We start from the raw sequence: 15,373 nt of genomic DNA, 5'->3' as shown, positions 1-15,373 counted from the left end.
CTAAACTCAACCCCATTATGCATAAACACAAACAGCTGATGTGTCCTAATGTTGTGAAATCGTGTTGCTGATGTTGTTGTATAGTGAGTATGCACTGTCCTGTACTGTGCCTCTTGCCAAGGGTTACAGATGTAAATAGCCTTATAGCTAAATCTGGTGCAGCTAAGAAGCAGCCGTGCACTCTCCTTGTCAAATAAACAAAGAATCAAAGGAAATAATGCACAGGTAATTTGAGCTAAAAAAAAAAAATTTGAACTAAAATGACATGACTAAAGCCCAAAGGCATAAACAATCCTTTCACTGACAGTTCTTGGGTAATGTTAAAAGCGCTGCAATTACTTCACTTCAACCAATACCTGTTCCACACTTGTTTCTGACTAGTCTCAGCTGGCACATGGCTGTCTGGCTGCCTCTGCCCAGCTCCAGCAGGAACTGTGTTATATAAAGAGAAATTAGTGCACATAGAGAAGCATGTTACAGAGGCATGCAAGCCTAACAGACAAAATCCATGTGGTTTCTCCACGTGATCTCAGTTCTCAGTGGGTCAAAATTTTAGTTTTCCAGTTCCAAACAGACACTTTTTAAATTTCGGTGCAGCAAAGCACCAGGCCTGACGGGTTACATTCATGTCATAGCTTCATAGACACTTTCACTGTATCTGTCATCATCTTATTCCTGCAAAGATTGTTTAAAGGATGAGTCAGTAGGTGGCGAAAACCTACATGTCAAACAAACGTCAGAGAGCAAATAAAATTATACCCCTTCTAGACCGGCTGTAAAGCGAGTTCGTGACAAAATAAGAATGGCTCCTGTCATCTCGACTGATGGTCGAAACCAACGAGGAAAAGCTGTCACTGAGAAATCCTCGCTGAGCGCTGCCACTCCCAAACTAGACCTACCTACAGTGTGTGCTTGCTATGACAGTGCACATGTTGGTCACACATCATCAGACTCGCCTTCTTTGCCGGCCGATTTCAGTTTGAAAATGTTCAATAAAACTACAAGCAACATTTGAAGAGTCCAGGATGTGGAATACAGCAATTCAACTGGAACACATCTGCGCTCCTCATGCTGAAAGCCGAGCAGCTGTAACTAGCTAGCAGAACTCATAGTAGATATTCATGGTTGCTTGCTGTTCTTAGCTTTTAAAACTTACAGTCATCCCTGTGGCTTTTTTTGTGAGAGCGAGTATGGGTCATGTAAGCACAGCGGCACACCGAGCAGGACGTGATACGTGACAACGATGTCGGCAGCCATTCCCCCGGTCTTTATGAGACAGATTCACAGCCCGTGAAACAGCCGCAAACTACTGACGGTAAAGTAGCTGAAGCAAAAGCAATTAAAATCTGACTGGAGCTTCTGGTGCCGAAAAGTTGTGAAGTGGCTTTTGAACAAATTTTCACAGAATGTGGTGGTAAGATGGCCTTAAGGAACGATGACCACACCAAACCCTGTCAAGCAGCTGTAACCAGGAGATAATTCTCTTGTATTACATTAACTGAGCTCTGCACTCCCACCTCATGTGTTGACCATGTACCTGCTGCACTTTCAAAGCAGGTGTCTCAGGCCATGTTCTGAAGATCATACATACAATACATCTCTGCCAACAGGCGTCTTCCCAGATGCCTTCAGAAAATCTGCTGTAAAACCATTACTAAAGAAACCCAACCTAGTGCTACAGGCTGAGATCTATCCATCTGGGATGGATCGTTTCAGTGCACATTAACTCCTTTCCTAAAGAAAATAACATCCTGCAGTAATTTCAGTCATGCTTTAGAACAGACCACAGACCACTGAAACTGCTCTGACGACAATAATCAGCGACCTCAGACTAAATTCTGATGAAATTGAGGTCTCAGTTCTTGTCTGTTTTGAGACAACGTTTGATAGGACTGACCATGAAAGTTATTTAATCTTTCTGACTGTGTGTTAAACTGGTTTCAAACGTACATCAAAGTTTGTCATCAGGTTTGGAGATCATGTGTCATGTGTGAGAAATGCTACATCTGTTTTGGGGTCGTTACTGCTCTCACTATACATGCTGCCATTTGGTGACGTCATCAAATGCAGTTTAGCAATCTGGGGAAAATAAATCCCTGGATTAAATCTGAGGTTTCACGTCTTGGTGTTCTCCTAGGTCCAGATCTAAAATTCAAGTCCCACATCACACCATTTCTAAATGAAAAAGATGCTCGATTACGGTAGCGTATTATTTACGAGTACACTAATGCACCGAACATGCACAAGTAAGTCACAGGCATCTATCTTAATTGAACATCGGCTTGCTTTTGTATCTGACTGTACACTGAAACATTTCATGTTTTGAACCTTATTCAGTGTGTGGTACACCTACATTCATCAGCCGGGACGTAGCACTATTAGCCCTGTAGCCTGTACTCACACGTTTACTCTGTCTGCTCTTGCACTCACGCCTCAGCATCATCACATTTTTTGTTGTTGTTGTTGTTGTTGTTTTTGTTGTTGTTAAAGTTTACACTGAGTTGAACCGGTTGAAACTAGATGTGTGGTGGCGGCGTACAGGTGACGGTTGCTATCCTCCAAACATGGCTGATATGCTGTTCACATTCCCATTCCCTGTAGCTACACGCTAAGTGCTGACTTAGCTATGGGGTTAGCGCTTCTGCTAACTCGCTGTTCAATTGAGAAATCAAGACATGGAGGTGTTTAGTGTTGTTTTGTCATTAGATTGTATTTAAATGTTATTTTAGAGGGATTTAACAATAAAGAAACACAGTGAATTGTTCAGGTTGCTGTCGTTATTGCGGTTTGGGAAAACTCACTGTTCATCAAGGTAAGCATTACCTGTTATCATGCATTCAACATCATGGGCTCTAACTAATCTGTGGGGAGATTTGACACATAAAGGTGTAATAATATACATAATGCTATTGCATCCATGAAAAAAAGTACTGTTTTTCACAAAATATCCTAACAAATTGAGCAAGTTGGATAAAGGCAGCCCAGGTTTAAAGTAAAAACCATATATCAGAACATATGCAATCATATTTTATCAAATAAATTAATACCTATTCACAAGATACACTGAACCCTGGAGTTAGACACTGATAGGCTGAACAATAAGCTTCAAGCTATGACACCTGGCCGGTGAATGAGCTGCATGTGAGGGTTTTATGTGAATGTACGCTGCATGTTTTATTACATATGAGTAGTATTACATGGTACTGCATGGTTTGGCTGAAAAGTTTTAAAGGGTTTTAGAGTTTTAGAGAAGAGTTTTACTGGCTTTTCTAAAGATCTTACTGTTAAAACCTGTTTCGTTAACCCTCGCAAATTGTTCTAGTTGTTAAATCAAATGGATCCCACTTTTTAGCTAATGTTCTGTGTGAAGGTGTAAAAACGGTTTTATGTAGATTCCAGAGTGTGCTGTTGCCGTGGGTCATCTTCATTTATTGCAGTAGAGCTACACAAGCTTAAACTTTGCTTGTAATTGAGGGGCTTAAAGGTATGAGTGCTAGCAGGGTGGTGCTGTAAAAAAATGTTTTCTTAGATAACATAGTGTGGAAAAAGCTATATCTTTAAGGAACCAGGCATGGGATTCAATAACGAAGGAAACATTCAAAACATGCCGAGTGTGGCGCTCTGCACTACAACATTTACATCAGAAGAGTGTTATTTCTTTTCACGAGCCAACTCGACACAACATAAAACACCAGTCAGAGATAATTTGTGTCATGACGGTGGTTATCAGCTTTCTTCGGTAAGCCAAGTTTTCTTCACCAGGCTCCGGCCTGGCTCCCATAAAAGGGTGCTTTTGGTGCATCATTTGACTTCTTCTGCACAAAACAGACAGATTGCCACCTACTCCAGTGAAAACGAACAGGCTGTGATAACGGAGAGCCTCGAAGAATAAGAAAAATACTACAGCGTAAAACTGCAGTGTTGCTGCAAATAAGCTCTTCATTAAACTCCATGCAGCTTATTGAACCATCATGCTCTCAGACACTGATATTAAATGAAGGATATGTGAAGAGGAACGGTTGATTTAAATCCAGAGCAGGTCAGGTTTGCAGCATGAGTTACCATGGCGATCCAGCCAGGTTAAATGACACTGAAAACTCTTTCACCTCGATGTACTTTGCTACTCGCTGCGTGTTACACCCCTGCAGTTTGAAGCAGGTCATATCAGAGTTTTTGGCTCGGCCCAATCCATTTCGATGTTTGATTGCTCAATCTCGCCTTGACAATCATGACAACGGCAATTTCTGAAACTGTATCTGCAGATTAGGCTGCACACTACACAGAGTCTAAAGACTAGACTAAGATAAGTGTCAGAGGTGCAGCCACTTCAGTTTTTACTAAAATAAGTTACAGTTACAGCACTTAGAGATATCACTATAGTCCTACTCTACATCTTCAAAAAGCAGAGCATGTGAATAGCTAAAGTACTTTATCTTAGTTCCTGCAGTATGTGAAAGTGAACCTCTTATCATAGATATCAATGTAGTTTGCTTTTCATTGAAAGACCGTTGTAAGTGTAATAAAAGTATTTCTTGAGGTTGAACAATCTTCCCGTAATGCCCCGTAATACGGTCCAAAGAAACAAACATGCTTTAAGAAAACCGAAAAGCACAATTGAGCAATAATCCCTATCTTATCGTGTGCAGTCTTACTTTAACAGGGAAACAGATGGGAAAATATCTGGTTAAGTAATGCCCATGCAAAAACAAACAGACCTCCTTTCTACAAGCTCCAAAAATGCTAACGGACTTCCAACACACAGCCCGGGCCAAACATATCAATAAACAGCAAGGCTTCAGTGAGAAAGGAGACTTCAGCTCACTGGTTTGAATGTCTCCCCACACACTCTGAGTGACCTTATGGGACTGAAGTCACAGCAGCAGCGCTGACGGGGAGTGAAATCATTTCCCATGATGAAAATGGCCCCCATTTATATCTGGAGCACTGAAAACGATGCTGTCTCTGTGTCCTCAGTGAGGCAAATAAACCACCTCTTATTCCCACAACAGCAGAACCAGCTGATGTCAAAGCAAGAGTTGAACAGTCAGGTGCAAACTGAAGCCCTCTTGCCCGTCGCTGTCAGGTGCATTACGGCTCTCGAGGCCTGCAAGCCTGCTCACCCTCATCGCATTGATGCCGAGGATGATTACCCCCGTCTCATTTTCCACCGCCACTTTGAATCCGAGGCATCATTAGCTGAACAGACTCTCCAGACCGCCGGCCTCGTGGCCCTCTTAACCACATAATCTCATAAAAGCAGAACACAGGAGCTTGCACGACATTAGTCCACCATAGCAACATGCGGCCTGTTTTGTTTTGGATAGAGACGGATTTTTTATCCTAATCTTTCGTCTAGATCATTCTTTTGAGTTTTGCCATGTGATGTTAGTCCCCCTGTTTCATAACGAGGATTAACACAGGGTAGATGATAAAGGCCGTGCAAAGGAAATACCAGGCTGCTGTTGCTGTCCAGATGTTCTAGAGTTGATCCAGGCAAGGGTTGACCAAGGCCTTCAAATGAATGCTTCGTTCATAGGTTTGTTTTTGCCACTTTGATCCCGTTTCTTCTTCGTGTTTTTGCTGTTTTTGTGGACATTTAAGCATTCCCAAAATGAGTGTTGTTGTGTAGTGCGTCTCTCCCACAATGCACTGTGAAGAATCAATAGGTCTCAGGCCAACAGAACATGTCAGTCATCACATGTCAACATTCACATCTCACTTTATAAACCGCTCAGCAAAGGCCTCCTTATAAAAAAAAGCCAACACCATAAGAACCATAAAGATAAGGCTATAAAACAACTTATCTTGCCAGACGTTTGCGTTGATCTTGCAACGAGTCGAGCATTATCATGGCTGTTCAAATACATTACCTCGATTATGTAAAATATGACTTGAGAAATGTATTTTTAAAACCATCAAAGAGCGCAACAAAGAGGCTAAAACAACAAAGCCTTGATAAAGCCCAGACATGCACCAGATTTAAAGCGACTAGGAGCTCGCTTCTTTCATGTGTAAATCAAATTAGCATCTGAGAACATTCAGTCTGCCGCCGCTGCCGAGGTGCACTTACAGCTGCGGTAACCAAATACACTTCAAGGTAACCGAGAGGCAGGCAATCAAGCCGAGTCATATGGAATCAAAGTGGTTGATGGTAATGACTGTTGCACAATGAACACAGTGATTATTGTGTATTAGGAAAAACATATCCCAGTCTGAGCGACTTCATATCTGTGAAATTTGAAATTGATTAGTGAAAGCGTCCAAACAAAGGAAGCGTCTGTCAACACTTGGCTCGAGGCCACAACCACTATTTAGCTGGTTCCAAGGGATCTGAGGAATATTTCCAACAGTTCAACTTGACAGCGACCTGCAAATACAGACATCATTGTTGTTGTTTGTTTTCCTCTCCCAGTGCTTTATCCTGACCCAAAACCCATACCTACACTGTGGCTGCTGAGTACTGATTCCATACCACTGCTGTCTTTTCACCAAATTAATAACCTTATATAACAACAGCTACCTCGCTGCATGGAAATAATTGGGATAAATCAGACAATTTTATGTACATGGGATTGCTTTCTTAATCCCTCTCCAGCTCCCTTACACTGGATTTTTGATCATTACCGCCTGCTCCTGCAAACATTCTGACCGTCCGTTCTTCTCCTGCCCTGCAGGGAAAACACATTGTTCTGCGTAGTATCAATAAACAGAGGCATACTTGTCAGTAATAACATATCGAAATTATGTTCTAGTGCAAAACTACATTATACTTATTTATTTCATTCTAAACGTGCTGTTTTGCCGAGGTTATTTCATTTTGTTTTGTTCTATTCTGCACGACGACGGCACAGTTGGTGCAGGTATGTCGCCTCGGCCTGGAGGTGAGTACTTTTGCTCATTAGTCACGACTAACAAGTCCTTGTCCATCATTGCCAGACTTGCCTTGCTTTGCTTTGGCATTGAAATGACGTGCTTTGATCTTCTTTTCAACGTCATCTCTTGAATCCCAGGACTGGTGTTTATTTTTTGACCGCAGCAGCACTAACACCACCCGCAGGATCCCAGTCGCAGTGTAGTCCAGTGTGGTCCTCTGAACGACAGAGAAATGGCTTGTTTAATTTAAAATGAAAGCAGTTTGTTTTGTGGTGTGTGTGATTAAGCAGATTGTAGAGAACAACAGGAAACGAAAAAATCCCTTTTAAATATCTAATGAGACCAGAATATGGCTTTGATGGAAATCAGAGAGAACACCCGTTGTGTTAAAGAATGGATTACTGCCCACCAAATATTGCTTCATTTTGATCAACTATAAAAGTTTCAGATCAGTGATCTGGAAAGAATTAGAGGTTTTAATGATGGAAACAAAAACAAAAATATAGCTAAGGAAACAATGAGAACAGAGGGGAAAAACAATCCAGAGGTGCTGTTTTCAGGGACATACACGAGACTCCCATTCCAACCATTAAGTGTAGCTTGGGTCGGCGAAACGTTGCTATCCTGCGTTTCCTGAGATGGAATTTCTCCTGAAATTTATTGTTTGAGGCGGGGAAATGGCTTAGAGTTCCCAATGTGTGATTTAGAAGAATTATGGCCCTCATTATGTCAAATTACTCGATGAAATATTGCTTTATCGCAGTGAAATGCGCTGTTTTTCAGTTGTCTGAAACTTATGAGGGAACGCAGCCATAATTTACCCAAACTGCTGCGTCTTCAGAGGACGCGCTAACTTGAAGTAGGCTGAAATCCCCTCACAATCACTGTGAGGGGATTTTAGCCTGGGAAACAAGGAAGTTACAGAAATTGAGTTGTGCAAGATCAGATTCCCTTCTTGATGTCCTGCCGAGTTTTTACCTTCACAAGCTCTCATCAGCCGCTCTGCTTAATCTCAACCTCGTCTTACCCCTCAACTATCAAAAGGTACTGAACTTTGAAAAAAAGCCCATAATAACTTGTGAAGTTTTATTTTTGTGATTCATTCCTGTATATGCATGACTGTGGCCGGTAATGGCTGCTACTCTCATGTTAAGTAGCTCACTGTGGTCCAACTATTCAAATCAAATTAATCTATAATGCTGTTTTTTTAATTACACAAGTAGCTGCTGATCGGCAACTTGTGCTTGTACTTTTTATTTTGGCAATGAACGCAACCAAATGGGGGTAAGGGAATAAAGGAAGGAATGTGCCACCCTCTTAACAAATAATCTTATCATCGTTCAGATTGCTGGATCGCAGACTGGATTGCACAGATGGAAATGTTTTAAACTGGCTGAGCATTAAACGTCAGCATGCTTTTACGACAGGCTAAATTCTTTTCTTCTGTTGCCCTAAAAGTAATGTACTGAAAAGCTATTTTGAGAGCATCGTGCGCTGCCCACAAGCAAAACTTTGCATCGCATTAGAATTCAGTGTTCGTTTCAGAACATTTCTTGCTACTGTTAAGGAAATGGCATGTCAAGTTCACATGATCAGTCATGCTAGAGCTGACAAATATTGCTTTTAAAAAGGTTTAGTTGACTGCACATCAGGTCAAGCTTAAAGCAATGTGGCTCTATGTTTATTGCACAGCGGAGATGACTCAAACCGACTCTAAAGTATCAATTGTCCTTTGTGGCTTCTCATCGTAGCTCGAGGTAAAACTGATCATGTGGAAATGGCAGTTTTCAAGAAAGCAGATGCGCCTTTTCTACCAACACGAGACAACTCAAAGGCATGTAAATGCCCTCCGGCAGCGGTTCCTCTGAGTCAGAAAGCTCAATGCTAAAGATGAATTTGCACTTGTAAAAATATCCTGTATGAGTAAGTGACCTCGATCTGTTCTTCTGTTAATTATTTGAATTTCCATGCCAATCACACAGACCTGAGGCATTTAAAAGAGCCTGAATACACACGTACGAACGTTTCTTTGCCGAGGAAGTGGAGTAATCCACCAATCACTTCACAGTTTGCTGCACATGTCATCAGCTTATTCTGTGAAGATGTGAAGGCAAATCTACTGAAAACACCTCTTTTATACAACTGATGAAAAACCAAATAAACACAACAAATCCGGTTTATATTACAGTCTACTGCAGCCTCACATGGCCAAAGGACAGTTTAACTCATCATGTCTGGTAACACAAAGAGCGTGAGGGTTACATCCACAGCTCCCCGAAAACATGTTGCAGCTACTCTGCAAAACCTCACATCCTCAAAATGTCAACTTTCGAGGGACCGACAAGAACTGACTTGTTTGACTTTGCTTGACTGGCATGAAATTTATCCAGCAGATTATTAGGAGACCAATGGGCCCTTAAGCTAACGTTGAAATCACTTGAAACGTGGCTTGATGCTGTCAATATATTCTCGAGAGTGATCATATGGGACAGAGAGAGGAGGGTGGTTTATTATTATTAAAGAAGCTAATTCATGCACCTGCTGAAGCGGTTGCCAGGTTTCTAACATGAGTGGCTGGAGTGTCAGTGAGTCAATCCAATTCCTTTTAAGTGAACTAAGAGATGCATAACATACATAGTAAAGCAAGGAATTTTGGAGAGACTGTGTCGGTTTCAGTGGTTATAAAACACACTGTTAATCATTTAGTCATTCGTCCATTATTTTCTGAGGAATTCATGATTTTATCTCTGAAATTGTGGAAAATGTTCCCTTCATCTCAGAGGCCACAGTGACCATCAGACCAACACGAGAATAGGAGGAGGAGAGAAAATGAGATGTTGCTGATTATATATACTGCAGCATCTGGTTGTGTGTGCAACCGTCCATTTTACAGTGATTTTCCCACTAATGACACGCAGCGTGACACCTATTTCCAGCAATAATTCCTGCGCCTTTTGCACAGAGAAAGCCCGAATCCACATCTTCTAAATCTTAGAAGTGATCCAACCGGTCAATTCAACCTTGCACATCGGGTTGAACGTCTGTAGCGTAAATGGTTCAGAGATCAATAAACATTGTTTTCAAATCGTCAGATTGCTCATGTGAGCTTTCTGTCCTCTGAATGGCTTTATGGATGTATTCTGAACCCTCTGAACCCCCTCTCACTTGTACAAAGAGAAACACTCGATTTGTGGCTTTACTTTCCAAACATTACAGAAATCAACCGCAGCTAAAACAAGGATGTTCCAAACAGGCGTATCGGCAGAGCGAGTTACATACATGAACACATTCATCCAACGATACGCCTCCCCTCAAGCACAGCTAATGTTAGACTAGACACACAGTCTAATGGCTGCAGACGGGCCTTTCTCTGGCTCTGGGACAAGACACTGAACGTTTTGTTGGAGCAGAAATAAGACATCAAATGCTCAGACACGAGGCCTGGGCTCTGTGACAGAGGAAAATCCTGGAACTTTGTTGCTTTCATGGAGACTGCGTGCTTTACGGTTCTGAAAACCAGTTGGGTTTTTTTTTACCCAGAAGGAGAAACTTCGACTGCGCGAGCTATTTATGACACTTTTCACTTTAGGAAACTATGAGTTTGGTGGACTGTGTTTTCAATGATTTGCCGTATTTCTTAATGAATTTTGCATTAAATATTAAGCTCTAAGAAACACTGTGGCAACCAGAGACCACCCACTGCACCAATCTACAGCCTTTAAATTGTCATTCAGTATCAAACTAATTATTTTTGAAGGTGCCCGCTCTGCTGTCCGGCTGTGGCTCTACACAATGCTGTGTCCATAAAGAAAAGGCTCAGTTTCTCCTAAGTACTGAGTTTCTGCTGTTTAGGCCTGGACGCTGCAAATGAGGAGTGAGTCCTGTATACAAAATCAAACATCAGCCTCGTGTGCGAAGGATGGGGAGGCTCTGAATTACGTTTTCCATACCAGTGCTGAACTGTGAAGGCATTGTCATTAAAACATCGCTGTTGGCTGCTTTCTTCATTAGAGACAAGACCTGTGATCATTTTTAGCTTTCTTGATAAAAACGTCTCTGCTCAGAGGTTCGGTTGTGCAATTCATGCTCAAAGCCGATCAAGTATTCAGAATTCTCAGAAAGCATGAAAACAAGTCGCACAGCTTCACCGAATGAATTTAGTTTTTCCAATAACGTGAAACCGGAGATCAATGTGACTGAACCTCAACCCCACACGGCTTCTGCTGGGTCGATCACCTGAGAGACAGCCACAGCATAACTGATGAGCTGCCTCGTCTTCCTGTGAACGAGCATTATTCAAACGCACAGGACTTCTACAACTTCAGGATTAACAGTGGTTTTATACGTCCGTATGATTCACAGAGAAAAGTGTGGAAAATAATATCCGAGACATCTATTCATCATTTTAATTTTATCCAAAAAAGACCCCTAAACTCACATCGGGGCACTGATGGACCTCATTTAACGCAAAGTGAATAACTCGCTGGGAGGATGTGGCATGAGCTGTGATTAAAACATGAGTCAGAGGGTCTATGTGATACGCAGCATTGACAAACGAGCATTCATCACCGCTGCTGGCTGAGGAGAAGTCTGCTGACAGTGAGAGGAGGACAGTGACTGCAGGCGACTTTTACTGGCTCCACTGAAGGTGTCATAAATCACCTCTGAGGGCCGGAGTTCACAGACGCGAAAGCAAGTACTAAAATGTGGGAATGCGAAGTAGATCAAACGACGTCTTACTGTGCGCTGTTAAATGAGAAGATCCTCTTTAGAGGAAGTCAGTATTCAATTATGCAACACCGTCCATGCTCTGCACTGAGTGAACTGACACCACACGGCAGCTCTCATGTCGCGCTTTGTGTTTCTTTTCCTGCTGTCAACGTGATCTCGTTATAAAATCAAAACAAATCATAGCAGATTTAAGCCTTCGTTGCATGTCCTTTTGCCTGATACATTCAGCTGCAGAGTGCAATTCTGACACATCAACCCAGTCCTTTGCCACAACGCCTACTTCTAGCAAGACTCCCGGGACATGTGACAGAGATCCACTGATGCAGATCGGCCTGGCTTTTCTTTTCATGCCCTCGGGTTTACGCCTACATGCATCTTTCAGATTCTGAAACAATGAATATTCCCTGGGCAATCAAAATATTCCCTGGACAATCAAAAAAAAAAAATCTGGTTTACTGGGGGGGGGCAAGTCAGCAAGTCAGAGGTCAGAGGTCACAACAATAAAGCAGAAACAAACTGTGTGAAGATGAGGTGAGCCTGTGGATTTACAGCACGTGTTAAAGGTCATTTCCTCCGGCTGGAAAGTGCATGTGCGCATCTGAATCACCCTGGTGCTTAAACACTCAGATGGAAATTTGCAATCTGGGCAAAACACCTCAACAACCAGCGAGCTGCGTGTCGACACAGAGACCAGCAGTAAGAAATGCAAAATTACTGTCACATCTCTGTTATATGATGACAGAGGGGCACCGCAGATGTAGAAGTTCTCTCCAACAGGCCAAAGACCTGAATGGCTGGTCTGTCGGCACTGTGCAGGCATCAGAGCGCTCCCTACTGGTGTTAAATGTTCTGTGAGTGCGAGAAGGTCTATGCATGCTCTCCCACTTTCTCTCATGCATATGCCTCGTGTGCAATAGCTTGTCTAACAACACTAGTGAACAGTCACCTTCATCAGAGTGGGTCCAAGCCATTTCACTGCACTGATGCAGCTTAGTGCAACCAGCGAATACGGTACCGTCATTAATTCCCATTAAATGACCTATTTCCTACTCGCAGTCCCTGCGGAGATACAAGAGGAATAAATAGATCGCTGCATCCTTGAGGAAAGCTTTTTTTTTTATTTTAGGACAAATTCCAGACAGCTGACGTAAAACTCAAGAAACGTTCTCTGCATATTTTCTAAATGTGAGCCGTGAGCTGCGGCAAGGACCGTGAATAAGAGATGAAAGGTGTCTGTTAATGCAGCCAGGCACACAGCACACCGCAACTTACTGTGTAACTTCATTAAAAAGGCGCAAAGAGGACTCTGTTGGGAACGTGATCAACAATGGCAGGGATGCAGAAATGCCCACCCTTCCTCCAGGAAACTTCAAAGACCTTCATTCCCAGATGCACGCACACACACACGTACAAACACCCCCACACACCTGTCATTGCAATATTAATGTCATGTCTTTCCATTTTCTTCTAATCTGATGCGGTGATCAAAAGGAGCTACAGAGTTGCCGAGCAGAGTGAGGCAGAGAGTTGTCAAAACCCTGATATGCGAAAGGTCCAGTAGAACAGCCTGGAGGATGTAATGCAGGTTAAACCTTCCTAAATTTGGTTTACACACCTTCTCATGCACACAACCCACACACACTTATCTGGCATAATTATATGTAACACAATATTTATCTTGCAGAGCTCCCCAAATGGAAATTTAGTGTCTTAAAGGGTAATTAAAAGGGTGTTTGTGCTGAATGGCTGCCTTAAGGTGGTCCTCTGCTGGTGGGCCTTTGAAGGGAGTATCAAATATTTCATCTATACGTTCACCACAGTGATAAAAATGACAGCTGCCGTTCAAATGCGGCCATGCGCTTCACTTCTTCCTCTCTTTCTGCTAAGTAAATATCAGGAGTGGCCTTAATAGAAGCTTTTAGTCGGACATTTGTACATTTTTTGGGGTCAGGCACGTCAGAGGCCATAGATCATGGTGCCAGGTCTTGGCCTCGCAGAGCCTAAGCTGGCACAGCAGCTCTTACAGACGGACAGCGGCTGCTCCCGCTGCAAAGTAGGCTGATGGATCACCTGGAGGCCGCCTGATCCGCTGACAGACAGCGAGTGAGAACAGCCACAGGAATCTACTCAGAGAAGCGCAGGCTGACACCCTGATCGCACATTAATCCTGAGTCACACCGCTTGAATTTGTCCGTTATCTGTCTCTCCGGGAGGTAGGGTAAGTTACAGCGATCATACCAAACAACACATCAGTCGGCTTGCATGGTCAGAAAAGCGCTCTCCGCTCGATAAAGCGGTGAGCTTCGGCACGGCGGGTCCGCGTAAAGGCATCGGCTCTGCAGGTAAAGAGGTGGAAAGTCTGGCTTCCCATAGGCTACTTCCTCCCAGGCTACAAGCGCAGTCATTTCAAGAATAAAAGGTGAACAAGTGACAGGCGACGCAAGGTGCCAGCCGTTCTCAGAAGCGGACGCGCAGAAGTGCCAGACAGGCACCGTTAATATAAACTTCTTGATCGCATTAGGAATAAGGAAGGCGCGGATGTGGGACGCGCTGGAGAAGCTCTGGGCAGGTCGAGTGTGTTGCAAAACGCTGCGCAACGGGCTGACACCAGGTTTAACACCTTGCCACCTCGACAAGCTCGGAAATGAAGCGACAGCGCAGCGCTTTCGAGCAGCTTGGATCCAGCTGGTTCTTCTGAGTTAATTCTCACAAAACAGTTTTTCCCCTTATGAATCTACATTCAGACATTTGAGTCATTTGTTTGACAACGTGCCAAATCTAAAAAGCCCCTGCAGTGACTTTGATTGGGCTTCTCGAGAGCGGCGGCGACGCAAAGTGTTCCCCAAGTACAAAGCAAACAAAATCAATCACTTACGTTTGACTTCTTCATATGGAACGACAGGAGTAAATCCAGTGTGTGCGAAAGCCTATTTTATTTTACTTCTACGGGGAGGAAAGGGGTTGTCATCATCCTGTGTGCACATATCCAACGCCTAAGTCAGCAGTATCCAAGCAAAGGAGAAAAAAGCCCCCAAAACAAGAAGACGAATGAGGAATCAAAGTTTCAACCTTTGCAGCCTGTAGGCTAATGGCGTGTGGCATCTAGCCCATCTATCTACAACACAGGTCCAAGCAGTGAGTGCTCGCAGCGGCGGAGCGGGACAGCGCGCAGAGGGAGGGAGAAGCCTTTATAATGATGCGTAAAGAGCAGCCAAAGAGCCGCCCACTGCCGAGGCGCAGTGTGGAGAGGTTCACTCCAAAACCCAGTATAAACAGATCAAACAAGGAGGCAGGTTCACAGCCTCGCTTTGGTGGTTGCTCAACAGTGAATTTATACATTCTACTAATTGCTTTTACAAGGCATACAACCCATTAACACCCATAGCTTAAGCTCCAGGCCATCGTTGACATTAAAATCTGTTGCTTTTTCATGGTGTAACACAGAACAGTACACAAGCAGATGCATTTTGGTCGTTTAATGCTGTATTTAACATCATTCGGATACAGATCTAGTTATTCTAGTTCTTCTTATATTCGCTTCAAGAACATATCTAAAATCATGTATACAAAAACGTACAGTTACAGTTCAGCAATTCACAAAATGATTTATCATGACAAACCTTTGTACTGTGAATTACGCCCCATCCCCCTCTGTGTGTGTGTGTGTGTGTGTGTGTGTGTGTGTGTGTGAGTTAGTGAATGAGTGACTCAGTAACACAATGAGTCAGTGTGTGTGTGTCACAGCATCTAATGGAAGCGTGGGCATTTT

General features: G+C 43.1%; 1 protein-coding gene across 1 annotated transcript in view; it reads right to left on the bottom strand.

Moving 5' to 3' along the window:
• kitlga (kit ligand a) overlaps positions 1-14,748 on the bottom strand; it is a 31,364-nt gene extending 16,616 nt beyond the window's left edge. Inside the window, exon 1 of the mRNA XM_041939781.1 lies at positions 14,480-14,748. Within this exon, the coding sequence (XP_041795715.1) occupies positions 14,480-14,494 (15 nt within the window). The 5' untranslated portion in view covers positions 14,495-14,748. The remainder of the gene's footprint in view (positions 1-14,479) is intronic.
• Between the last annotated feature and the right edge of the window lie 625 nt (positions 14,749-15,373).

This window comes from Chelmon rostratus, chromosome 6, assembly GCF_017976325.1.
Source record: "Chelmon rostratus isolate fCheRos1 chromosome 6, fCheRos1.pri, whole genome shotgun sequence".
Taxonomy (NCBI): Eukaryota; Metazoa; Chordata; class Actinopteri; order Chaetodontiformes; family Chaetodontidae; genus Chelmon; species Chelmon rostratus.
This window is presented reverse-complemented; position numbering and strand designations above follow the sequence as displayed.